Source organism: Gymnoscopelus microlampas (genome assembly GCF_963454915.1).
Source record: "Gymnoscopelus microlampas genome assembly, chromosome: 14".
NCBI lineage: Eukaryota > Metazoa > Chordata > Actinopteri > Myctophiformes > Myctophidae > Gymnoscopelus > Gymnoscopelus microlampas.
The window spans coordinates 33500163-33520465 of record NC_139951.1 but is presented as its reverse complement, the minus strand read 5'-3'; the positions used below and the strand labels follow the sequence as shown (position 1 = coordinate 33520465).

Sequence of the window (20303 nt, the reverse complement as noted above, 5' to 3'; positions counted from 1 at the left end):
GGAGTCTATCTGTGCACGTCCCTGTCTGTTACGTTATCAAGTAAAAAAGAAAATGAAAAAGAAAAAAAATCACATCTGACAGGAGCTTCCTTGTTGCTTGGCCACCGAATCGCTTTACTATTTTGTAAAATACAGTATCTTTCCACTGCCATGTATACTGTCGAGCAATAAATGTATCACAGCAAAAGTATTTCTGCCATTACCTTTTATTGATGTCCAATTCACAAGAAGAAGAACACCATACAGGTTTGGAATCTTTCAATGTGAACTTTATTTTTAACCCTCGATAAAGATACAATATAATACTCATTGCCATTGATATCTTATAATCTAATATGAACATTCTAGTAAATTGCCATTTATACAATATGTACTTCTCATTTTATATTCACCAGTTGTATTGTAAGTTAAGCTTCCCGTGTCCATATGTGAGAAAGAATTCTCTTGTGTCCATGATTCTGGCTGGTTTTATTACAAAGAGAAAACAGCTGACAGTATTCTGTCTCGCCAACAACGCATCTCTACCACAGTTGCAATGTGATGTCCCGCCCTCCTGAATATACCACAAATATGCAGTGTCCCCGAAACCCCCTGACATCAACACATCGGTGGCCATTTTCCAACATGGCTGACACCCCCAATGTTGAATGGCCACCATCCTCACCCCTTTACACACACACACACACACACACACACACACACACACACACACACACACACAGTACAGTTTGGTTAACTAGCCAACTCCAAATTGTGTTGGTTTTTCCACAAAATGTACATATTGATCGTGGGTGACCCTGACCGGTAGACGTGGCTTTCTGAGAAAAGAAAGACAAAAGGGTGCGTCTCAATAGTCTCGAGAACGAAGCACCCCACCAGCTGCAGCTTTAGGAAAGAAAGCAGGTAAGGAGCAGGGATGCACATTAAGACTATGGACACACACCCAGAATGTAATACATGGTTTGGCAAAGGAAACGGAACATTCCATCATCAGTGCAAGCTAGAGGAACATGCCGAGTCACTGAAGAGCATGCCAAGTGGATTGTTGACCCGATGAGCTGTTCAACTGTACAACGCTTAAAAGGCCTGTGTATTATTCTCAACTCGCTTTATACATTAACATTGGGTGATGGGTTTATATTAATATCCTTTTACAGTATGTCACCACACATGACAACAACTCTACCGCTGCTCTTGACCACTTGACTGGGGTCTGCCAAGAACATCTTTCTCCATTTGGGAACAAGCCTCAAACTGCTGTAAAGAACCTGCCAAGAACAGCAGATAAGATGTACTATATATATATATATACATACACATTTACATCGGTGGACGTTGTGTCCTAGAGCAAATTTATATCAGGCAACGTAGCATTTGATGTGAGAAATCGTACGTTTGTCCCAATCATGTATCAAGACAGAAACTCTCACAGATTGCATATAGAGAGAAAAAAAAAGGAACCTAAAACAAAAAAGTAAAGCCACGCTACCCTGTCAATCGGCTTCCAGAAGAAAAATACCTTTGCATTCGCATTCATTTAGCATGAGTGAAGGTGCCCACAACAAACTGCGTGATAGAGTGTGTGTATTTTAGACCAGGGGTCTTCAACGTTTTCAGGCCAAGGACCCCCTAGCTGAGAGAGAGATGAAGCAGGGACCCCCTCTATGTTGTATAAAATTGTGTTTCAGATACATTTTTGCTGCTCTTTTTTCCCTCCACACCTATAACTCTTTGCCAAAAATAGCCGATCTACAAGCTCACAACGCCTCGCAGCGCGAGGCGTTGAGCTTGTAGATCTGTTATTTTTGGCTAAAGTTCTCCTCAGAAAAGGGATGCTAGGGTTCAAGTGGTTAATGTAAAAAAAACAATCCTATCACACAAAGATTTGGCGGACCACCTGTAGTAACTCTGAGGACCCCCTAGGGGTCCCGGACCCCCTGTTGAAGACCCCTGTTTTAGACAGTAGGTCCATCTGCGTACATCTGTACATAATTCGACAATGCAGAGGTGAACACACAAACGCATACATACGGTCGACAATGTACAATCCCATAGGTATTTTTTGTTCATACGTAATAAGTGTCACTTTTTCAACATTTTTATTTGGTAGGTTCTGTATTTGTGTACATTGAGTTCAAGTATATATATATATATACACACTGTATACTCTAATTGTTTTTCTTTTCCCTCGTGTAAAAAAAAGAATGAGCATTGCATTTTACTAAGACATTGTTATGCCTTCAAGTTTTGCTCTGTTAAAATGGTTCATTTTGTGTTTTTCGACATTTCACCGACATTGACTGAGGATGGGAAGCATAAGGATCTGTTTGATGATGATGATGATAATAATAATAATAATAATGATGATAACAGTAATCATATTGCACAGGGCAATTTGGAATTGTTCCTTTGTTGGAACATGTGAACAAACAGGTGATCCTAAGCAACTCTGCATCTGAGGGCTAAGATGTTTGTGCGCCGCGCGTTGCGTAGTGTCCCACCCGTCGTGTGTGTTGCAGTGTTAGGTGCCCACCCCCCGGTCCCCCCTGCACGCCTCCATCACATGTCTACATACATAGGGGAGATGGGGGAGGCAGGGATCTGATCCAGGATGCGGATCACGTAAGTGGCAACATCCACGAACCGCTCTTCAAAGATCAGGATGAATGGATGTTTCTGGGGTAAAAGATAGCAAGAAAATTCAGATTTGCTCGTTAAGACACTTTCAACTTGGCATCCTTATTTTGGGGCATGTCATTATACGCAAAACATTTCAAACCTTTTTAACCCATTAAGACCTGAAGCCGATTCTACAAATGTCTTCTAAATCCCAACAGGTTTCTGAAAAAAACGTATGTTGCTATATCAGTGGTGCTCAAACCTTTTCATGTCAAGGACCCCCAAAATGATATGTATTTGGCCGCCGACCCCCATCTCAAAATATTTTGTTCCAGGGACACCCAGAAGCAAAGATTCGAGTTTAAAATGTTTGCTTTAAAAGAAAATGTATTCAAAGATTTGCACACATTTTCAAAAATAGCAGATCTACAAGTTCGTAGTGCGGCACTCGGTGCCACGCTACGAGCTTGTATATCTGCTATTTTTTAATAGCCAAAGTGTAAAATAATGCTTTTTTAGGCCAGAGCCATCAACAATCGATTCTAATTCATGATGACACCTGTTCAATCTCCCTGCTCATCACTGAGATATTCTGCAGGTGTGTGATTGAGTGTGTATGCTGGCAGTGTATGCTGGCAGCAGCAGCAGCTTAAGGACAGTTGTCCAGCATTATCTGTTCCTTGTTTTCTTTTGGGGAAGTGGCTTGAGTTGGCACAACGTTATTAAAGTCAAAACAGTTCACTAACTCAGTTAAGCAGGCCCATGGATATTCCTCCTCCACTGCGTTTGGGAACCGGGGGGCGGAGAATTGGAGCTGGGAGGATTTCTATGATGCGAATTGTTTGGAGACTTGGATTTGTGGAATTATTGCCATTCAGGATTTTTTTCCTGTGTTTTGGAGTACACTGTTGACCCGTTACAGCCGGCGGACCCTGTTCAACGCACAGGTAACGTTCCGAACGGCAATATGAACACACAGGTCATGTAACTGATGGAAAGCTTGACTGACAGCAAGAGGATTTGTTTAACCCATTAAGACCTGAGGCGATTCTTTAAAAAAAATCTAAATCCTAACAGTTTTTTTTCTCCCAATATTTTTGAATAGCCAAAGAAATCTAAAGTGACACAGATGCGTTCCAGGTCTTAATGGGTTAATTTTCTGGACAGAACTGAACTGGGTTTGGACCAATGCGTTTTGTTTATGCAAAAAGACTGTCTGACCACAGTTCTCAAGTGAAAGAAAAATGCAATATGTATTGAATGCAAACTACGTTTTGAATGCAATTTATATTTGGATGATTTATATTTTACTGAATACAATTTAGTTGTGAAACCCACCTCTGGTAAATACACAGACTGTTCCAAAATTCTACGTTTTTTTTTTTTTTTTCCTTTTTTTCGGCTTTCTTCACAAGCTTCTCTCTGGTTCATGCCTATCTGGCACCTCTAAAGCAGCCCAGTGTGGACAGGTTAGGTTAGAGTTAAGTTTTAAGGTTTTAGGGTTAGGCATAGTTGCAAAACCGCAGGAAGAACTTGTTAACCCATTAAGACCTGAGGCCGATTCTACAAATGTCTTCTAAATCCTAACAGTTTTTTGAAAAAAAAATCGTTCAAGATTTTTCAAAAATAGCAGATCTACAAGCTCATAGCGCGGCACTCGGTGCCGCGCTATGAGCTTGTATATCTGCTATTTTTGAATAGCCAAAGAAATCTAAAGTGACACAGATGCGTTCCAAGTCTTAATGGGTAACATAGAAGAACAAGGAACAACTGGCCAATCACAGCGGGTCTTTGCTGATGTGCTGTAGGCTATCTAATGATGCTGGGTGGGGGAAGGCAGGGTTTATATTTAGAATTAATAATAGTACCACTTAATAGAATTGGAAGTTGAGAGATAGGACAAAAAAAATATATATATATATATTTAAAAAATAGTGTTATAAGAACTTACCAGGAGCTCCTTGTACTTTGGCCTTTTTGACTCATCCTTTGTAAGGCTGGTAAAAGAATAGGAAAAGTACCAAACCATTAGAACTAATCAATCATGAATACAATGCAGCCCTCGGCATGTGCCAGCAGAGGGCAGCACGGACACAATGAGTTACTTCAATACTAGACCTGCTCTCCACTGTCTGGTACAATAGTTAAGTTATTCTTTAATTTAAGAAAATAAATAAGGAATACAATTATTTGTTTAACCCATTAAGACCTGAGGCGATTCTTTAAAAAAATCTAAATCCTAACAGTTTTCGGAAAAAAAAAATGTTTCGAGGTTTTTCAAAAATAGCAGATCTACAAGCTCATAGCGCGGCACTCGGTGCCGCGCTATGAGCTTGTAGATCTGTTATTTTTGAATAGCCAAAGAAATCTTAAGTGACACAGATGCGTTCCAGGTCTTAATGGGTTAAAAAAAAAATATATATATTATTATTTTCCTTTAAATGCATTAGCAACTGCTTCCTGGATTAACATATTGCAACAATGGATCCTGCATATTTTAACGGCATCATTTACTGATTCATTTCATTGATATCTACCTCAAAAATGGTACGTGTGGCAGTTTACACACATTAGGCTAGAAAAATAAATAAAAAACACCAAAATGAATTATTCAATACGGATTTGTTTCGCCCCTTATCGTCGTTAATATTCACCATAGGTTAACAAAGTTGATGAATTTGGGAGAGAACTGCCGCTCCTCTGAGTTGCTGAGCTGAGGAGGTTCTCCCTTCACCACCTGGGTCAGCTGGTCAAAGACACTGTTCCACTTTGGGTACGGAAACCTCCCGGTGGCCAGCTCGTACTGAAAAACACACACACACAGACCACTGACACTCCATACACTGATGAACTCGCGGACCCCCATCAAAATATTTTGTTCCAGGGACCCCCAGAAGCAAAGATTTTAGTTAAAAATGTTCGCTTTAAAAATATATATATTCAAAGATTTGCACACATTTTCACGTTTTTTCAAAAATAGCAGATCTACAAGCTCGTAGCGCGGCACTCGGTGCCGCGCTATGAGCTTGTATATCTGCTATTTTTGAATAGCCCAAAGTGTAAAATAATGCTTTTTAGCTCAAATCAAAAAATGACACAGTTCCAGGTCTTAATGGGTTAAGTACAATTTTGAGGTACTTTTACTTTACTTTTCCAATCGTCTATACTTTTACTTCTACTCCACTACATCTCAGACGCAAATAGTGTACTTTTACTCCACTACGATTATTAGAAAACTTTAGTTACTTTGCAGATACACATTATTACATTATAAAACATACATTAACCACTTTAGCCCTATTTTACACCGAGGCTATTTGAAAATAGCAGATCTACAAGCCCACCACGCGACGCGATGCGCCGCGTGGTGGGCTTGTAGATCTGCTATTTTCAAACATTTTAGTACTTTAAGTACATTTTGATAATACTTTTCCTCAAGTAAATTTTGAATTCCGCACTTTTACTTGTAACAGAGTATTTCTCACATTGAAGTATTGATACGTTTACTTGAGTAAAACATTTGAGTACTTTATCCACCACTGCAATCCTCAGACATAATAACATTGTAAGATTCACGATAACCCAAAAAACACACAAAAGTCTCACCAGAGTGATTCCCAAGCTCCATACATCAGACCGGACATCGTATCCTTGTCTGGAAGCACTAGGGTCTATCCTCTCCGGCTGTGGAAAAACCACACGGTAGAACACACACACACACACACACACACACACACACACACACACACACACACACACACACACACACACAGTCAAGCCGAGCGCGGTATTTCACAGCGGAGACATCTTTTAGGGGCCATTAGCCGTTTTCAAATGGCCGGAGCCATTAGCCCTTTTCAGTGGATGAAGGACGGAACTGTAGTGTAAATAGCCTTTTATCCAGCTGTACACAAGCTGTATGTTATAGCCATGATCCAGGACACACTGATGGCTAACATCTATCCCATTGCCCATATCTGGACTCCAGTTAACCCATTGAGACCTGAAGCCGATTCTACATGTCTCCTAAATCTCAGCAGTATTCTTAAAAACGTATGTTTCTATATCAGTGGTGCTCCATCTTTTTCATGTCAAGGACCCCCAAAATTATATGTATTTGGCCGCGGACCCCCATCAAAATATGTTGTTCCAGGGACCCCCCAGAAGCAAAGATTTGAGTTAAAAATGTTCGCTTTAAATATATATATATTCAAAGATTTGCACACATTTTCACAATTTTTCAAAAATAGCAGATCTACAAGCTCATAGCGCGGCACTCGGTGCCGCGCTATGAGCTTGTAGATCTGCTATTTTTGAATAGCCCAAAGTGTAAAATAATGCTTTTTTAGCTCAAATCTAAAAATGACAGTTCCAGGTCTTAATGGGTTAAGTTTACACTGGGGTTCTCCAAGTACTCCCAACAAGAGGTTTTAACCACTTTCCCCAGGAGTGACTGACGGGAATACATGACGACATTTCTCTTTGTTAGTTTAGAGCTATTGTACCACATGTGTGACTAGGAATTATTCAGCCGCCAAGAATAGTCTATATCAGGGGTCTTTCAACGTTTTCAGCCCAAGGACCCCCTCTCTGAGAGAGAGAGATGAAGCAGGGACCCCCCACTATATATTGCATAAAATTGTGTTGCAGATAAAAGCTGCAAAAAAAATTTCAGACATTTAACCACTTAAACCGACAATACTTAGTAAACTTTCACTCTGTACTTAGTCTGCTCTTTTCCCCCCCTCTCTTTGACGAAAATAGCCGCTCTACAAGCTCACAACGCCTCGCAGTGCGAGGCGTTGTGAGCTTGTAGAGCGGCTATTTTCGGCTTAAGTTGCCCTTAGAATAGGGTTCAAGTGGTTAATGTAAAAAAACTAAGTTCCTATGTCACACAATGATTTGGTGGACCCCCTGTAGTACCTCTGAGGACCCCCTAGGGGTCCCAGACCCCCTGTTGAAGACCCCTGGTCTATATAGTAACATAGAAATCAAGGTGGCTGAGGATAAATATCCTCCCAACAGTGCAAAAACATTTGCTGCTTCATATCTTTGAGGAGATCTGATGATGTGTGCAGAGTATTTGGCATTTATAGTTGAGGTGTATGAAGTACGACAGTTGGATGAACACGAGGCCGAGCGCAAAACCATGTACCATGCATTAGCACACACTGGCTGTGCAATGAGAGTACCATTATCAAAATGTAAGCCCTAATTTTATAGGTTATTATGCAACAGTGTCGCGTGACAACGTTGTGAGCTTGTAGATCTGCTAAGTTTGGCAATTTTCCCCAAAAACAGGGACGCCAGGTTATATTTTATACTTTCTCCAAAATAGGGATGCGAGGTTGAGTGGTTAAAAGTAGGGTAAGTGATATTTTTGGGTTAAAACCAAAAGTATTTTGTTAAAAGGTTAAAGCACTATATTCTGATAGTATTCATTGCTATAGAGTGTTTGTTCAGTAACAGGAGTCTCCCTGTCTCTCCAGCTCTTTAATAAACAGAAAATACATTTTCTGGTAGGTGTCAAAATCTCAGCCAATCAGGAGAAAGTACCCATTTTTAAGCTTCATTTTTATAGTGTTCCAGTTCCAATTTGCCTGCTCATTTCTTAGTGTCATCACTTCCAATTTCACTTGTTTAATCTGTATCCTGATTGAGTTCATTGGATAACATTGGAAATGAAACTGAAACGAAAATGCATTTTCTGTTTTATAAAGAGCTGGAGAGACAAGGAAACTCCTTTTACTGAACAAACACTCTATAGCAATGAGTACTATCAGAATATATAGCTATTTAACACTTATTTTAACCAAAGAAAATCACTTACCCTACCTTTAATGTCTGTGAGAAGTCTTCTTTCTACGTGTGACTCTGACTAATTCCACATTGACGCCAACATTGACTACCTGACTGGTAGGGGTGTGCCGATACACTAATTTCACGAAACGATACGATACGATATTTGGCTCACAACTTCGATACGATTTCGATACGATACGACACACACTTTTTTTATTATGAAAATAAATAGGGGAGAAAAAAAGGATATGCAAACAAATAATTCTGTTTTTGCATTATTCAGACATGCAAACTTGTAGCTTTTCAGCCGTTTTGAATCCAAATAGGGCAATAGTGTGACACCTGACCCGAAAAAAAACAACATGTTGTCACCCTTTTCACCTCGGGGCTGTTTGCATGCCTGATTATTTTGATTGGTAAAAAAAAAAAAAAAAAAAAATTCAAAACGATATTTTTTTTTTCCAAAACGATACATATCGTCGCAAAAACGTATCGCGATATATCGCGGGACGATATATCGGCACACCCCTACTGACTGGTATAGCCTGCATAATGCCATCTTGCTTACCGCCATGTACGGCCTGCAGCCTGCATCCCTGGTCTTGGCTATCGAGTCCACCAGCTGACCGCTGATGCCAAAGTCACACAGCTTGATGTTACCCTTTCGGTCCATTAGAATGTTGGAAGGTTTGATGTCTGGAAGATATCAGACACATGGGTAATGAAGGTGACCGTTTCGGTGCGAAGTACTGACATGCAACAAAATACATAATCCACAAAAGTGACTAACGTACCTCTGTGGATTATTTTCAAGTTTTCTTTTAAGTGGTTCAGTGCTTTAACGGTCTGTCGGAAGATGAAGCAAAAACACATTAACTGAAGGCCTCCACTCGCGTGATCAGAAAACATGCCATGAATATGAAATGACAAAAACAAAAGATCTACTCACTGCTAATGTTATTTTGCCTAATATTTCCTCTGGAATGACGTCATCTAATGCGCAATATACATATTTGTAGAATTTGTCGAACGAGGTAGACATGAGTTCCATACATATCCAACAGTCACCCTGGAAGTATAGGGCAAATGTTAATCAAACGTAGCCAAACAATAGTCAGTGTGATATTTGAAATACAAGACAAAATGTATACTTTGTCGCATGACGATGTTGCACGCCGAAAATAACGGATTCACAAAAGAAAAATGCAACTGTCATGCGGCAAAGCATTGATTAACCCATTAAGACCGGGAACGCATCTGTGTCACTTTAGATTATTTGGGCTATTCAAAAATAGCAGATATACAAGCTCATAGTGCGGCACCGAGTGCCACGCTATGAGCTTGTAGATCTGCTATTTTTGGAAGAAATTGTGAAAATGTGTGCAAATCTTTGAATATATATATTTATTCATTTTTAAAGTGAACATTTTGTAACTCAAATCTTTGCTTCTGACGGGATTCTACAAATGTCTTCTAAATCCTAACGGTTTTAAAAAACAAAACATATTTGCTGTAATATCAGTGGTCCTCAAACTTTTTTCATGTCAAGGACCACCCAAAATGATATGTATTTGGCCGCGGACCCCCCATCTCAAAATATGTTCCTCCCCCCAGAAGCAAGTTACAGTTACAAATGTTCGCTTTAAAAATAATTATCATTCAAAAATGTGCACAAATGTTCACGATTTAAAAAAAAAAAGATAGCAGATCTACAAGCTCATATATGAGCTTATATATCTGCTATTTTTTTTATAGCCAAAGAAATATTAAAATGACACACAGATGCGTTCCCGGTCTTAATGGGTTAAGCAAGAGTCATGGAGGTCCTTAGACCGACCTCTCTGAAGAGGGCACCGTAGAACTGAACGATGTAGGGACAGTCGCTGCTCCTCATCACCACATCTAGATCCATCAGAAGCTGCTTCTGCTCCTTCTCGTCTACCGTGGAGCGGATCCTCTGAGAGACAAACACATATATATATATATATTACACACTTACATTTACCCAGCCCCCTATTAGTGGGCATAAATGTAGACTTAATGTATTTGTTACGTTAAGATTTTATTCTCTTTCTTTCTTTCTGACGTGTTTGACGTGTTTTTGAAAAAAATTAAAAAAACCTTGAACCCAAGATATCATTATCTGAAGATTTGCAGCTCCATCCTCTCCTTGTTTAACTTATAACTGAAAAAGGCTGTATCTCGCTTCCTAAGCACTTTTTTTTAACTTTGAAAAAATCTCTGGCACTGGGACAACATTGCCAGAAATAATTCTGGCACTCGGTGAGTTAAGGCACTGACTGATGAAGTACAACGTTTATCATTTCAATAATTAGGGAGGACACTTTCACCTATTTGATACAGGAATACTACATAAATTCGATATTGAAAGAAAAAATGATTTTCTGGTAAACAGACATTTGGGTCTAACTTCTGTCAGCACTCAAACAATTTATGATTAATCCAATGATTCAGTCAGGCAGAGGTCCCAGCTACTAGGACTATTGCTCTGGCACTTTCTTATATTAGTCAATTATCCCATTGATACCTGGAACGCATCTGTGTCACTTTAGATGTCTTTGGCTATTCAAAAATAGCAGATATACAAGCTCATAGCGCGGCACCGAGTGCCGCGCTATGAGCTTGTAGATCTGCTATTTTTGAAAAATCGTGAAAAAAATGTTTTAATATTTTTTTCCGAAAAATTGTTAGGATTTTGATTTTTTTAGACACGGCCTCAGGTCTTAATGGGTTATAGGAAGCGAAAGTGACTCGAGTCGCCCTGTGGTGGTTAGCGCTCCAGCCTCAAGCCCACAGTTTCGCATGTTGGATTTCACAAATCTGCCTTCTAGTAGGTTTCACTCGAATGAAATTTCATCTGCAGGTGTGCAGGACCATAAGAAACACGAGTATTTAATGACCACTTTGTTTTCATGCGAATGTTTGGCACGAACATGTGGGCTTGGTGTGCAAAAGCCTTAAGACTACATGTAGCAAGATGTTGCCTGGCAAGTGTACACCCAGACAGCATAGGATAATGACAACTAATTCAAGTCTACACTTAGCAATGACAGAAATTAATTCATAAATGATTCCCTTTCAAACTACTTATAAGTCTGCAGCATTCAGCAGAAACTTGGGGAAAGTGCTAGGCCTGGTTCACACTGTTGCTAGGAGAGTACAGAAAGCCCATTTAAAAAGCCAATATCGATTTGTTGTAAACTTGTAATAATTTAAAATTTGGGGAGCTGAGCGCTAGAAACATGCGTAACTCTAAGCGCTGACAGGAACGTACAATAACAAGTCCCTTTCATCGCAAACAATGAGAAAACCCCAGCACTGTAAAGAAAGGACTCTAGTGAACGGATAGCCTTATTTTTTTCCTCATAACTGAAACACCAGAGGCAGAGATTACTGGTAAATAGCAAGGTTTCGGACCGAGGAACTGCACCTTAAACAAACGAGGGGGAAACAAACAAGGCTGAAAGAGACAACAGACTGAGAATACGGCCGGCTCAAGTAGGGCTGTCAAGACAAATTTAAGTTGACGATTAATCGTCAGTCAAATAATCGCGATTAACAATTTAATTGTGTGTTTAGCATTGAACATTGGAACGTGAATAAAAAAATTAAAATACATTTCTTAATGCCTTTTAGGCTTTGTAATCAAAAATTGCACATGGCAGATATGAAAACCAACTTAAATATACAAAGAAATTATTGATATTTAATCATTCTATAGTGATCTACAAGTGATCTACAAGCTTACAACAAAAAATAGCAGAAATAGCTGATCTACAAGCATACAACGCGTCACTTCGTGACGCGTTGTATGCTTGTAGATCAGCTATTTCTGCTATTTTTTGTATATTTGAAAACGAGTGAACATTTTTCAACATGGAAACGATAATGACGATTAGACGATTGTAATAATTGTGACGGGCCTAGGCTCAAGACGGGTCTGCCCGATAGGTCACCTTGACGGCCATAATCTGGCCCGTGGGTTTGTGCACCATCTTGTTGACGGAGCCGTAGGCCCCGCGGCCGATCTCTCCCAGGTCTCTCAGATCCTCCGCCGTGAAGTCACAATGCTGCTCGCCGGCGATCTTCAGCTTCCCTGACGACTCGATGCTGTGCGTCCGCATACGCTCTCTGGAAAGACGGGTGGTTAGGGAGGACAGGAAGAAGAGATAGTGAAGGGTGGGGGTGGTGGGGGTGAGAGAAGCACAGTGTGGGACAGAGCAAAGGAGCAGACATTATAGATTAGCATCGAGGTGGTAAATATTTCATCAGCAATCTCTGAGCCGCTCTAATTCGAGAAACATTTGAAGAATGCCCCTCGCTCCATTCTCCACTATTCATTTCCTTTGAGAGCAAACAACGTGGCGAGCGCAAATTCTGAAATTGTTCCACTTTTAAAAAGAAAACAAATCAATAAATTCAATAAAAAACAGAACAGGCGGCAAGGGTGCTCATATATATATATATATATATATGGCTTCGAGAGTAGTGCTGATTCCGATTTTGGAGAGTCCTAGACCACCGATTATCAATGTTTTGACTGATCAAAAAGTGCAAAATGTACTAATCAATTTGAAAAACGTTTCTATTTTGTCAAATAAAAAATAAACGGAACGCAAAACTTTTTGATAGATAAAAATGCAACATGCTGAAATGTATTTTGTTGAACCACTTTGTTGAAGCCCTATTGTTTTTTAAAACCCATTAAGACCTGGAACGCATCTGTGTCACTTTAGATTTCTTTGGCTATTCAAAAATAGCAGATATACAAGCTCATAGCGCGGCACCGAGTGCCGCGCTATGAGCTTGTAGATCTGCTATTTTAGAAAAATATTGGGGGGGAAAAAATCGGTTTGTTTTCTTAAATTAAGAATCGCCTCAGGTCTTAATGGGTTAAAGAAAATCAAAAACAATCTACAAGCTCCCAACCAATGACATACCCAAAATAGGGACACCAAGTTTTAAGTGGTAATAAATAAACGGGACACATCAGCTGCATAATGGCCAATACACATCTCGTCAAAAACAGAAAGACAGAAACACTAATAGCATCTTTACTAACATGTGTGGGTTCTGGAAAGAGGGAGCTTGTGGTGGTGGGTTGAGAGGAAGTCTGGAGGCCGGTTTCACAGGAGGATTGGCGAAGTTCAGCTTCAGCGCTTTGCGTTTACCTGGCACGGCAAAGAGATAAGAACATAGCCAAAATTCCCACAGCGTGGACAACGTACTGGGGGGGTGAAGATACACTAATGTAAAGAACTGACTGAAGAACAATATGATGATACACAGCAGACAGTGTGACAAAATGCCTTTTGTCTTACCTTGGTGACTGTAAAAACAACTAGTTAAGACAGACTGTTGTCATAACTGAAAAGGACAGCCGCGTGTTTCTAAGCGCCATAGTTCCCATAGCCCAGAGGGCCGGCTGCATTGTAATTGGATGGTTTGGTTGTCAATTAACAGCTGGGCAGGGTCTCTACAGACAGACACTGATGGGCCATAAGTAATGCTTGCATAAGATTGTTATAACTTAAGCTTGTGATATTTCAAGAGAGAATTCCTGCTCGGTATACATTTAACCTAAAATGGCTAAATAATATTCACATCACAATGAATGTATTTAAATTTTTTTTTAAATTGTCAGTTCAAAAACTAGACATTTTATGTAAACTACTCTATTGCCAATTGCACAACAATAAAGTACATGGTTGTGAAAAAGTAGTATCGGTCGGTGCATCCTTCGAAATAATACTCTCTATCAACATGGAGAATAAACAATGCATATATTGCCAAAACATCCATGTGGCCCGACAGACAGTGTTACACTGTGAAATTATATTGAGGTAAAAAACAACAAAAGAAACAGTATGAAATGGCCTGAAGAGTATTTTGTGGCATCATCACAATTTTACTTACTCATGCTAGGAAAAACACCATCTCTAAAGAGATCATCTTTCATACACAGATTTACCGAAGGGACTTTAGGATTGTCTCAAGCATGTTCTCAAAGATCAAAGGAAGCACAAAATGCACTTTAAACACAAGCAGGCAAGTGCCCAGAAGTGCAGGGGTTCCCAGTACTCAGACAACAGTACCTGTGCCATTTATTTTTGCCTTAATTTTTCATTAAACAAACAGGTTTTGTTGTGTTTGCTATCTTGCCGTACAAGTCTACATATTATGGGCAAAAGACTGATATTGGGAATCCCAATGCATGACCATTCCAATGATTACATTTTGAATTGTGCAGTTCAGACTTGAGCAATTCCCTCAAGATATCAAAGTGACCCAACACTTATCTAACACTTCATTCAAATGCATGCCGATGTAATTCGAATACATCTACAGTTATTTTGTGACCACATACATTGGCTGCCAGAGAGGTACTAGTGAACACAGTCAATGTATCCTAGACACACAGTGAATTGTGTGCACCAGAGGTAGGGCTGGGCAATTGACCGAGAATATATTGAAACCGATATTTAGAACCAAATATCCGACTTAATCTTGCTGATGCAGGTTAATCGAATAATCGAGAAGCAATATTTTCTTTTGATACTAATATATATATATAAACGAATCACAAAAAAACATCCAATAGAATTTTGGATTAGTCTGATTAACTTGTAGATCGGCTAATTTGTATATCTGCTATTAGCTTTTTTTAATTATCGTAGTCGTGGCAACGGTTTGAAATAATAGTGATACTTAAGTCATATCGCCCAGCCCTAATCAGAGGATATCATTTACATCCAGAGCATAGCTAGGCCCAGTTACAATGAAAAGTGTTTTGTTAAAGTGTTGAGTCCTCTTTACCATGCCCTACAGGACCAATTCTGGGGTGCAAACAGATCCCATAACCTTTAAGCCCAGGTGCAAAAATGAATCTTCCTTGCCCATATCTGAGTTCGTATTAGTTAGGCGCAGTGAACAGTGGACAGACTTCCCAACTACCAGAGCACCACACAGGCTGTTCCAATAGTATTAAGTGGCTTCATTTTCCCTGCTCTATCACTTCTGTCATCAGTGTGATGAACAGACTCAACCAGAAGCTGGAAAAAAAAACAAAAAAACAGTTCACATCATCCAATATGTTGGTATGGATGGAGTCAAAGGAAGCCATTTTATACTATTGAGATATACCCACAGAGAGAGGAGGTCGGTGTGCCATGTGTGCGAGTTCTAATGCTTACTTTGGGGAACTCCAGACAGGCTTATCTGAAACCCTGAAGTAAAGAAAACACATTTTACTACATTTCCTTTGGGCTTCTATAAGTTTGGGTTGGTATTCTTGTTCTAATCATTTCAGCAATCAAACCATACCCGCCAGTGCAAATGCTGCGGAGTGAACGGCAGGTTACAGTGAAGCTGCTTGGACTAATAAAAAGGACCATTTTTGCAGTCTCTGATCCATCATCCGGAATATCTTGGTGTGAGGGATACAAGTTTGTAATCCGGTCCAAAGCTAAGTAGTTTACTGCAGATATGAACAAGTCAGCAATGTGTTGTAGGCTAGCACAAGGGAAAATAAGACCAATATAAAGCCCTCTTTCAATATCGCAATGTGCAACAGAGAATGGAGTAATGGAATGACATGCAAGTAAATTAAAAAATGTATAATTTACAAAGCTGGGAAACATTTTTTTTTTAAAGTTGATGGGGAAACATTTCAAGGATTGTTCACTGTTTCACGAGTGTAACTTAGAGCAAGAAACCCTCTAGAAATAAGTGTTGAATACCTGTTTCATTTTGACATCTCCAGCACGTGTTGGATTCTGCAAGGTTTAGATAAAGAATCGGGGAACAATTATAGATCATGCAACTCAATTCTGTTAACACTTAATTTAAGAAATCATTATAGCCTTCATACTATACATTGCTAAGGGTGGCACATATACCCTGTTTCTGTCTGATTATGATGCTGTCCAAATGTATTTATGTCAATGTACCATAAAGGCTAAAACATATAAGGCGAGTTTAATGGCTATAATTACTGAGTTGTAATGTATATGTAGTAGACAGAGCTATGCATGCTATAGCAGTGGTGTAAAGTAACTAAGTACATGTACTTTAATTTTGAGTATTTCCAGTACTTTTACTTCTACTCCACTTTCTCAGAGGCAAATATTAAACTTTTACTCCACTACAATTATTTGAAAACTGTAGTTGCTAGTTATTTTGTAGATTTTGATTATTATTACAAAACATACATTAACCACTTCAGCCCTACAAGCTCACAATGCGTCGCATCACGATGCATTGTGAGCTTGTACATCTGCCATTTTCATACAATATATTTGCTATTTTTATACATTTAATACATTTGCAAACTTGTGAAATAGAACATTCTACATCGGTACTTAGAACATTCTACATCGGTACTTTAAGTACATTTTGATACCAATGCTTCTGTACTTTTACTTAAGTAAATTGTGAATTCCAGACTTTTACTTGTAACAGAGTATTTCTACATGGCAGTATTTGATACTTTTACTTAAGTAAAACATGTGAGTACTTATTCCACCACTGATATATAGTCGCTTATGTCACTGGTTCTCAAAGTGGGGTCCGGGGACCCCCAGGGGTCCTTGAGGGAGTTCCAGGGGGTCCCCAGCTAAATGATTGATAGTTAGGGACCAAGTGGACCCTTATGGGTCTGTAACTCTGAGTGTACAAAAAAAACATTTGTACACTCTTAAGAGTTAAATTAACATTGATTTTACAATATAAATTGGGGTCCCAGAGATAGAAATGCCATTAAATGGGGATCCGTAGGCTAATGCATGTCAAACTGGGGGGGTCCTTGAAATTACAATGGTTGAGAATCACTGCTAGAGCCGTAAAAATCTTCGCTTATGGGGGTCCCTGGCATGTATTTTCAAATGGGGGGGTCCGGGGGCTAAAAAGGGTCAATTTGGGGGTCCTTGACATGAAAAAGTTTGAGAACCACTGGCTTATGTGAGGAGAGAGGGAGGACAGTGTCCAGTAGAGTAGAGTAGGCCTCCGTGGTGCATGCAGCAGCATAATAAGAGCTAATATCGATTGATGGAAATCCTCTGATAGCAGTAGCTGGTATATCGAAACAAATGTAGCGATTTGAGGCGATTGTCAAGTGTGGGAATCTCTGGACTCTCTAGTGCAGTGCGGAGAATCAAACGGTAACATTGTTGCCACAGCAGCAGCAGGCCTAGGCTAATGGAAAGAGGCTACTGCATCACTGCTAACTTTGGTAGCCATGTAGCTCGTCTGGTCCATAAGCGTTAGAAGGAGTTCTCCTTTAACGCTGTGTTACTTTCGGGCCGTTGCTCGCGCGCCCACGGTAGCGCAGGCTGCGCAGACTCTTGTCTGTAGTAAAAAAATAAAAAATACACTTTCGCTACTCATCGAAACAAAGACGGTTTTAATATGTTGAAAGCCTATTTTCCTTAGTGGGAACACTCGGAGCCCCCCACCTCACGTCTAAAATACACTTTTTAGCCAGAAAAGAAAATATTTCACCGGAAGGGGAAAGAATGTTTTAGTTGCTCCGCTGCGCCCCCTACAGATCTGGTCAATGGTATTTTTCTATTGACCAGATTTTTTTCTTCCGGTTAACTATTTTCTTTTCTGGCCAAACAGTGTATTTTAGACGTGAGCTGCGGGTTTCCGAGTGTTCCCACTAAGGAAAGTAGGCTTTCAACACATTAAACCCGTCTTGGTTTTGGTGAGTAGCGAAAGTGTATTCTTTATTATTTACTAAAGACGAGAGGCTGCGCATCCTGCGCTACCGCGGGTGTGCGGCCAACGGCTTGACAGTACCGTAGCGTTAAAGGAGAACTCCTTCTAACGCATAGCGTAACCAGAGCTAGTAGCCATGTTTCAGGCTGAAGCTAAAAAAAAAAAAGCAGATCAATAGTCTCAGTATAAAGTGTAAAAAGCGACCAGAGCCCGTCTAGATCTGCCTACCCTGCATGCTGCTGCTGACCGTGGTCAGGCTGTGGTGCGTCTGCGGGTGGTGCTGGTGCGACGTGGAGCCTGTGTTGTTGCTGGAGGTTGTTGAGTTGCTGTCAGGAGGACTGGGAGTCGCCATTGTTGTGTTGGATTCCAGGCAGCAGCAGCGGCTCAACGGGCTGCACCGCATAGAGAAAGAGAGAGAGACAGTGTTGCCAGGTTTTCCGAGAGAAACAAGCAACCGGGTCTATGAAAACAAGCCCAAAAGAAGTATGCGACTATGCCTTCAACAGCACAGCCGTCTACCCAAGCCCGGTGGCAAAGGCGGGTGCGCGACTATGCTACATGAGCCATTTAAATGTATTTTAAAATAGCCGATATATCATCTACGAGCTTGTAGATCTGCTATTTTCAAAAAAAAAATCTAGAAGAAATGTGGAATATTTTTGAAAACATTTTAACAACACAAATCTTGTATGGGGGTCCCTCCCTGGCTCAAAAATATTTTCAAATGGGGGACTGCAGACAAATACTTTTTGGGGGTCCTTTCCTTGACATGAGAATGCTTAAGAACCACTGGTTTAAACAGCATGTTTAGGAAACAAGCCCAAAATAAGCAACTACACTTTATAAACAAGCCCCAATATTTACAAGCAACTTTACAGAAAAACAAGGCCAAAGTCGCTTATAATAAGCGGACATGGCAACACCGGAGAGAGCGCTAAAGTTCGCCCTCTCTCTCTCCGAACGGGACACTGCGCCAGTGCGCCGGCTGAACGCAGTTGCGCCACACGGTCAGGCCAGTGAGGCCACGTCTGTGGCGAGTCAGTCACTCAGTTACTGAAGGCAGTGGTTCTCAAACTTTTTCATGTCAAGGACCCCCAAATTGACACTTATTAGCCCGCGGACCCCCATTTCAAAAGATATGCCAGGGACCCCCATAAGAGAAGATTTGTTTACGGCTAGCAGTGATTCTCAACCATTTTCATTTCAAGGACCCCCAGTTTGACATGCATTAGGGCTACAGACCCCCATTAATGGCATTTATATCACTTGGACCGCTATTTCTATTGTAAAATCTATGTCAATTTAAATCTGAGAGTGTACTTTAAGATACACCACAACATTGGGATCCCCCTGTATTTGTCAAAATACTTCCAAAATGTTAATCAAGTCCATGATCATAACACCAGAGGCAGCTCCACAAACCATGTTCAACCCAGATTTGGCACAACAAAGGGAATGAACTCTTTCTCATGTTATTCATCTAAAATGTGGAATGCCCTACCAAAAGGAGTAAAGGAGTGTAAAACCCTACTTACTTTCAAAAATGCCCTAAAGATACACCTTCAGGAGGCTGCAATTCAAAAATGGCCCCTGTCCAAGTCCTAACCTACCCCATGTCCTAACCTAACCTACCCCCCCCCCCCCCTCTCTTTCTTTTTTGTACATATTTTTCACCCTTCATACTTCATACCAGTAACCTGTAAACTGATTGTATGACATTCTATATAGTAGTGTGTATATCTGTCTGTCTCTTATATGTCAACATGATTTGTGTGCATGGGGATCTCATCTTAAACAAGCTACGTGCTTAACTGAGCTATCCAGTTTAGTAGACCTTGTATTGCGAATTTGTACTTCCATGTACTGTTATGTACTGCCATGTACTGTTCTCATGTCTTACTAAATAAAGTACATCAATCAATCAATCAATCAATACAAATGGAACCAAATGGGCCCGTTAGGGTCCATTTGGTTCCATTTGTACACTCTCAGAGTTACAGACCCATAACGGTCCATTGGGTGCCTAATCTATCAATTAGCTGGGGGATCCCCTGGAACTCCCTCAAGGACCCCTGGGGGTCCCCGGACCCCACTTTGAGAACCAATGACATAGAGCAGTGGTTCTCAAACAGTGTACAAGTGTC

General features: G+C 40.3%; 1 protein-coding gene across 3 annotated transcripts; it reads right to left on the bottom strand.

Annotated features, from left to right (window-relative positions):
* Nucleotides 1-247: 247 nt before the first annotated feature.
* Nucleotides 248-18545, bottom strand: map2k4b (mitogen-activated protein kinase kinase 4b). Of its 3 annotated transcripts, XR_014602249.1 has the most exons (14): nucleotides 18388-18545; nucleotides 16182-16217; nucleotides 15636-15668; nucleotides 13505-13613; nucleotides 12399-12573; nucleotides 10259-10378; nucleotides 9371-9490; nucleotides 9216-9267; nucleotides 8990-9117; nucleotides 6226-6303; nucleotides 5274-5422; nucleotides 4571-4616; nucleotides 709-2676; nucleotides 248-666 (listed from the first exon to the last, which is right to left on the bottom strand). XR_014602249.1 is itself a non-coding variant. In XM_084078512.1 (13 exons), exons 1-13 carry the CDS (start codon nucleotides 18509-18511, stop codon nucleotides 2560-2562), a joined length of 1287 nt encoding a protein of 428 aa, XP_083934638.1. In that variant the 5' UTR covers nucleotides 18512-18545; the 3' UTR covers nucleotides 248-2559. The 3 variants fall into 3 exon arrangements, 2 of the variants coding, with proteins under 2 accessions (XP_083934638.1, XP_083934639.1); XM_084078512.1 differs by having other exon boundaries at nucleotides 248-2676; XM_084078513.1 differs by lacking the exon at nucleotides 15636-15668 and having other exon boundaries at nucleotides 248-2676.
* Nucleotides 18546-20303: the final 1758 nt, after the last annotated feature.

Bases quoted from the DNA above. Each gene is read 5' to 3' on its own strand.
- map2k4b (XM_084078512.1), bottom strand. From the start codon at position 18,511: ATGGCGACTCCCAGTCCTCCTGACAGCAACTCAACAACCTCCAGCAAC. The intron at 9,268-9,370 runs GTGAGTAGATCT...ATCTTCCGACAG, and splicing joins TAGGCAAAATAACATTAGCA to ACCGTTAAAGCACTGAACCA. The intron at 6,304-8,989 runs GTAAGCAAGATG...GTTTTTCCACAG, and splicing joins GCTGCAGGCCGTACATGGCG to CCGGAGAGGATAGACCCTAG.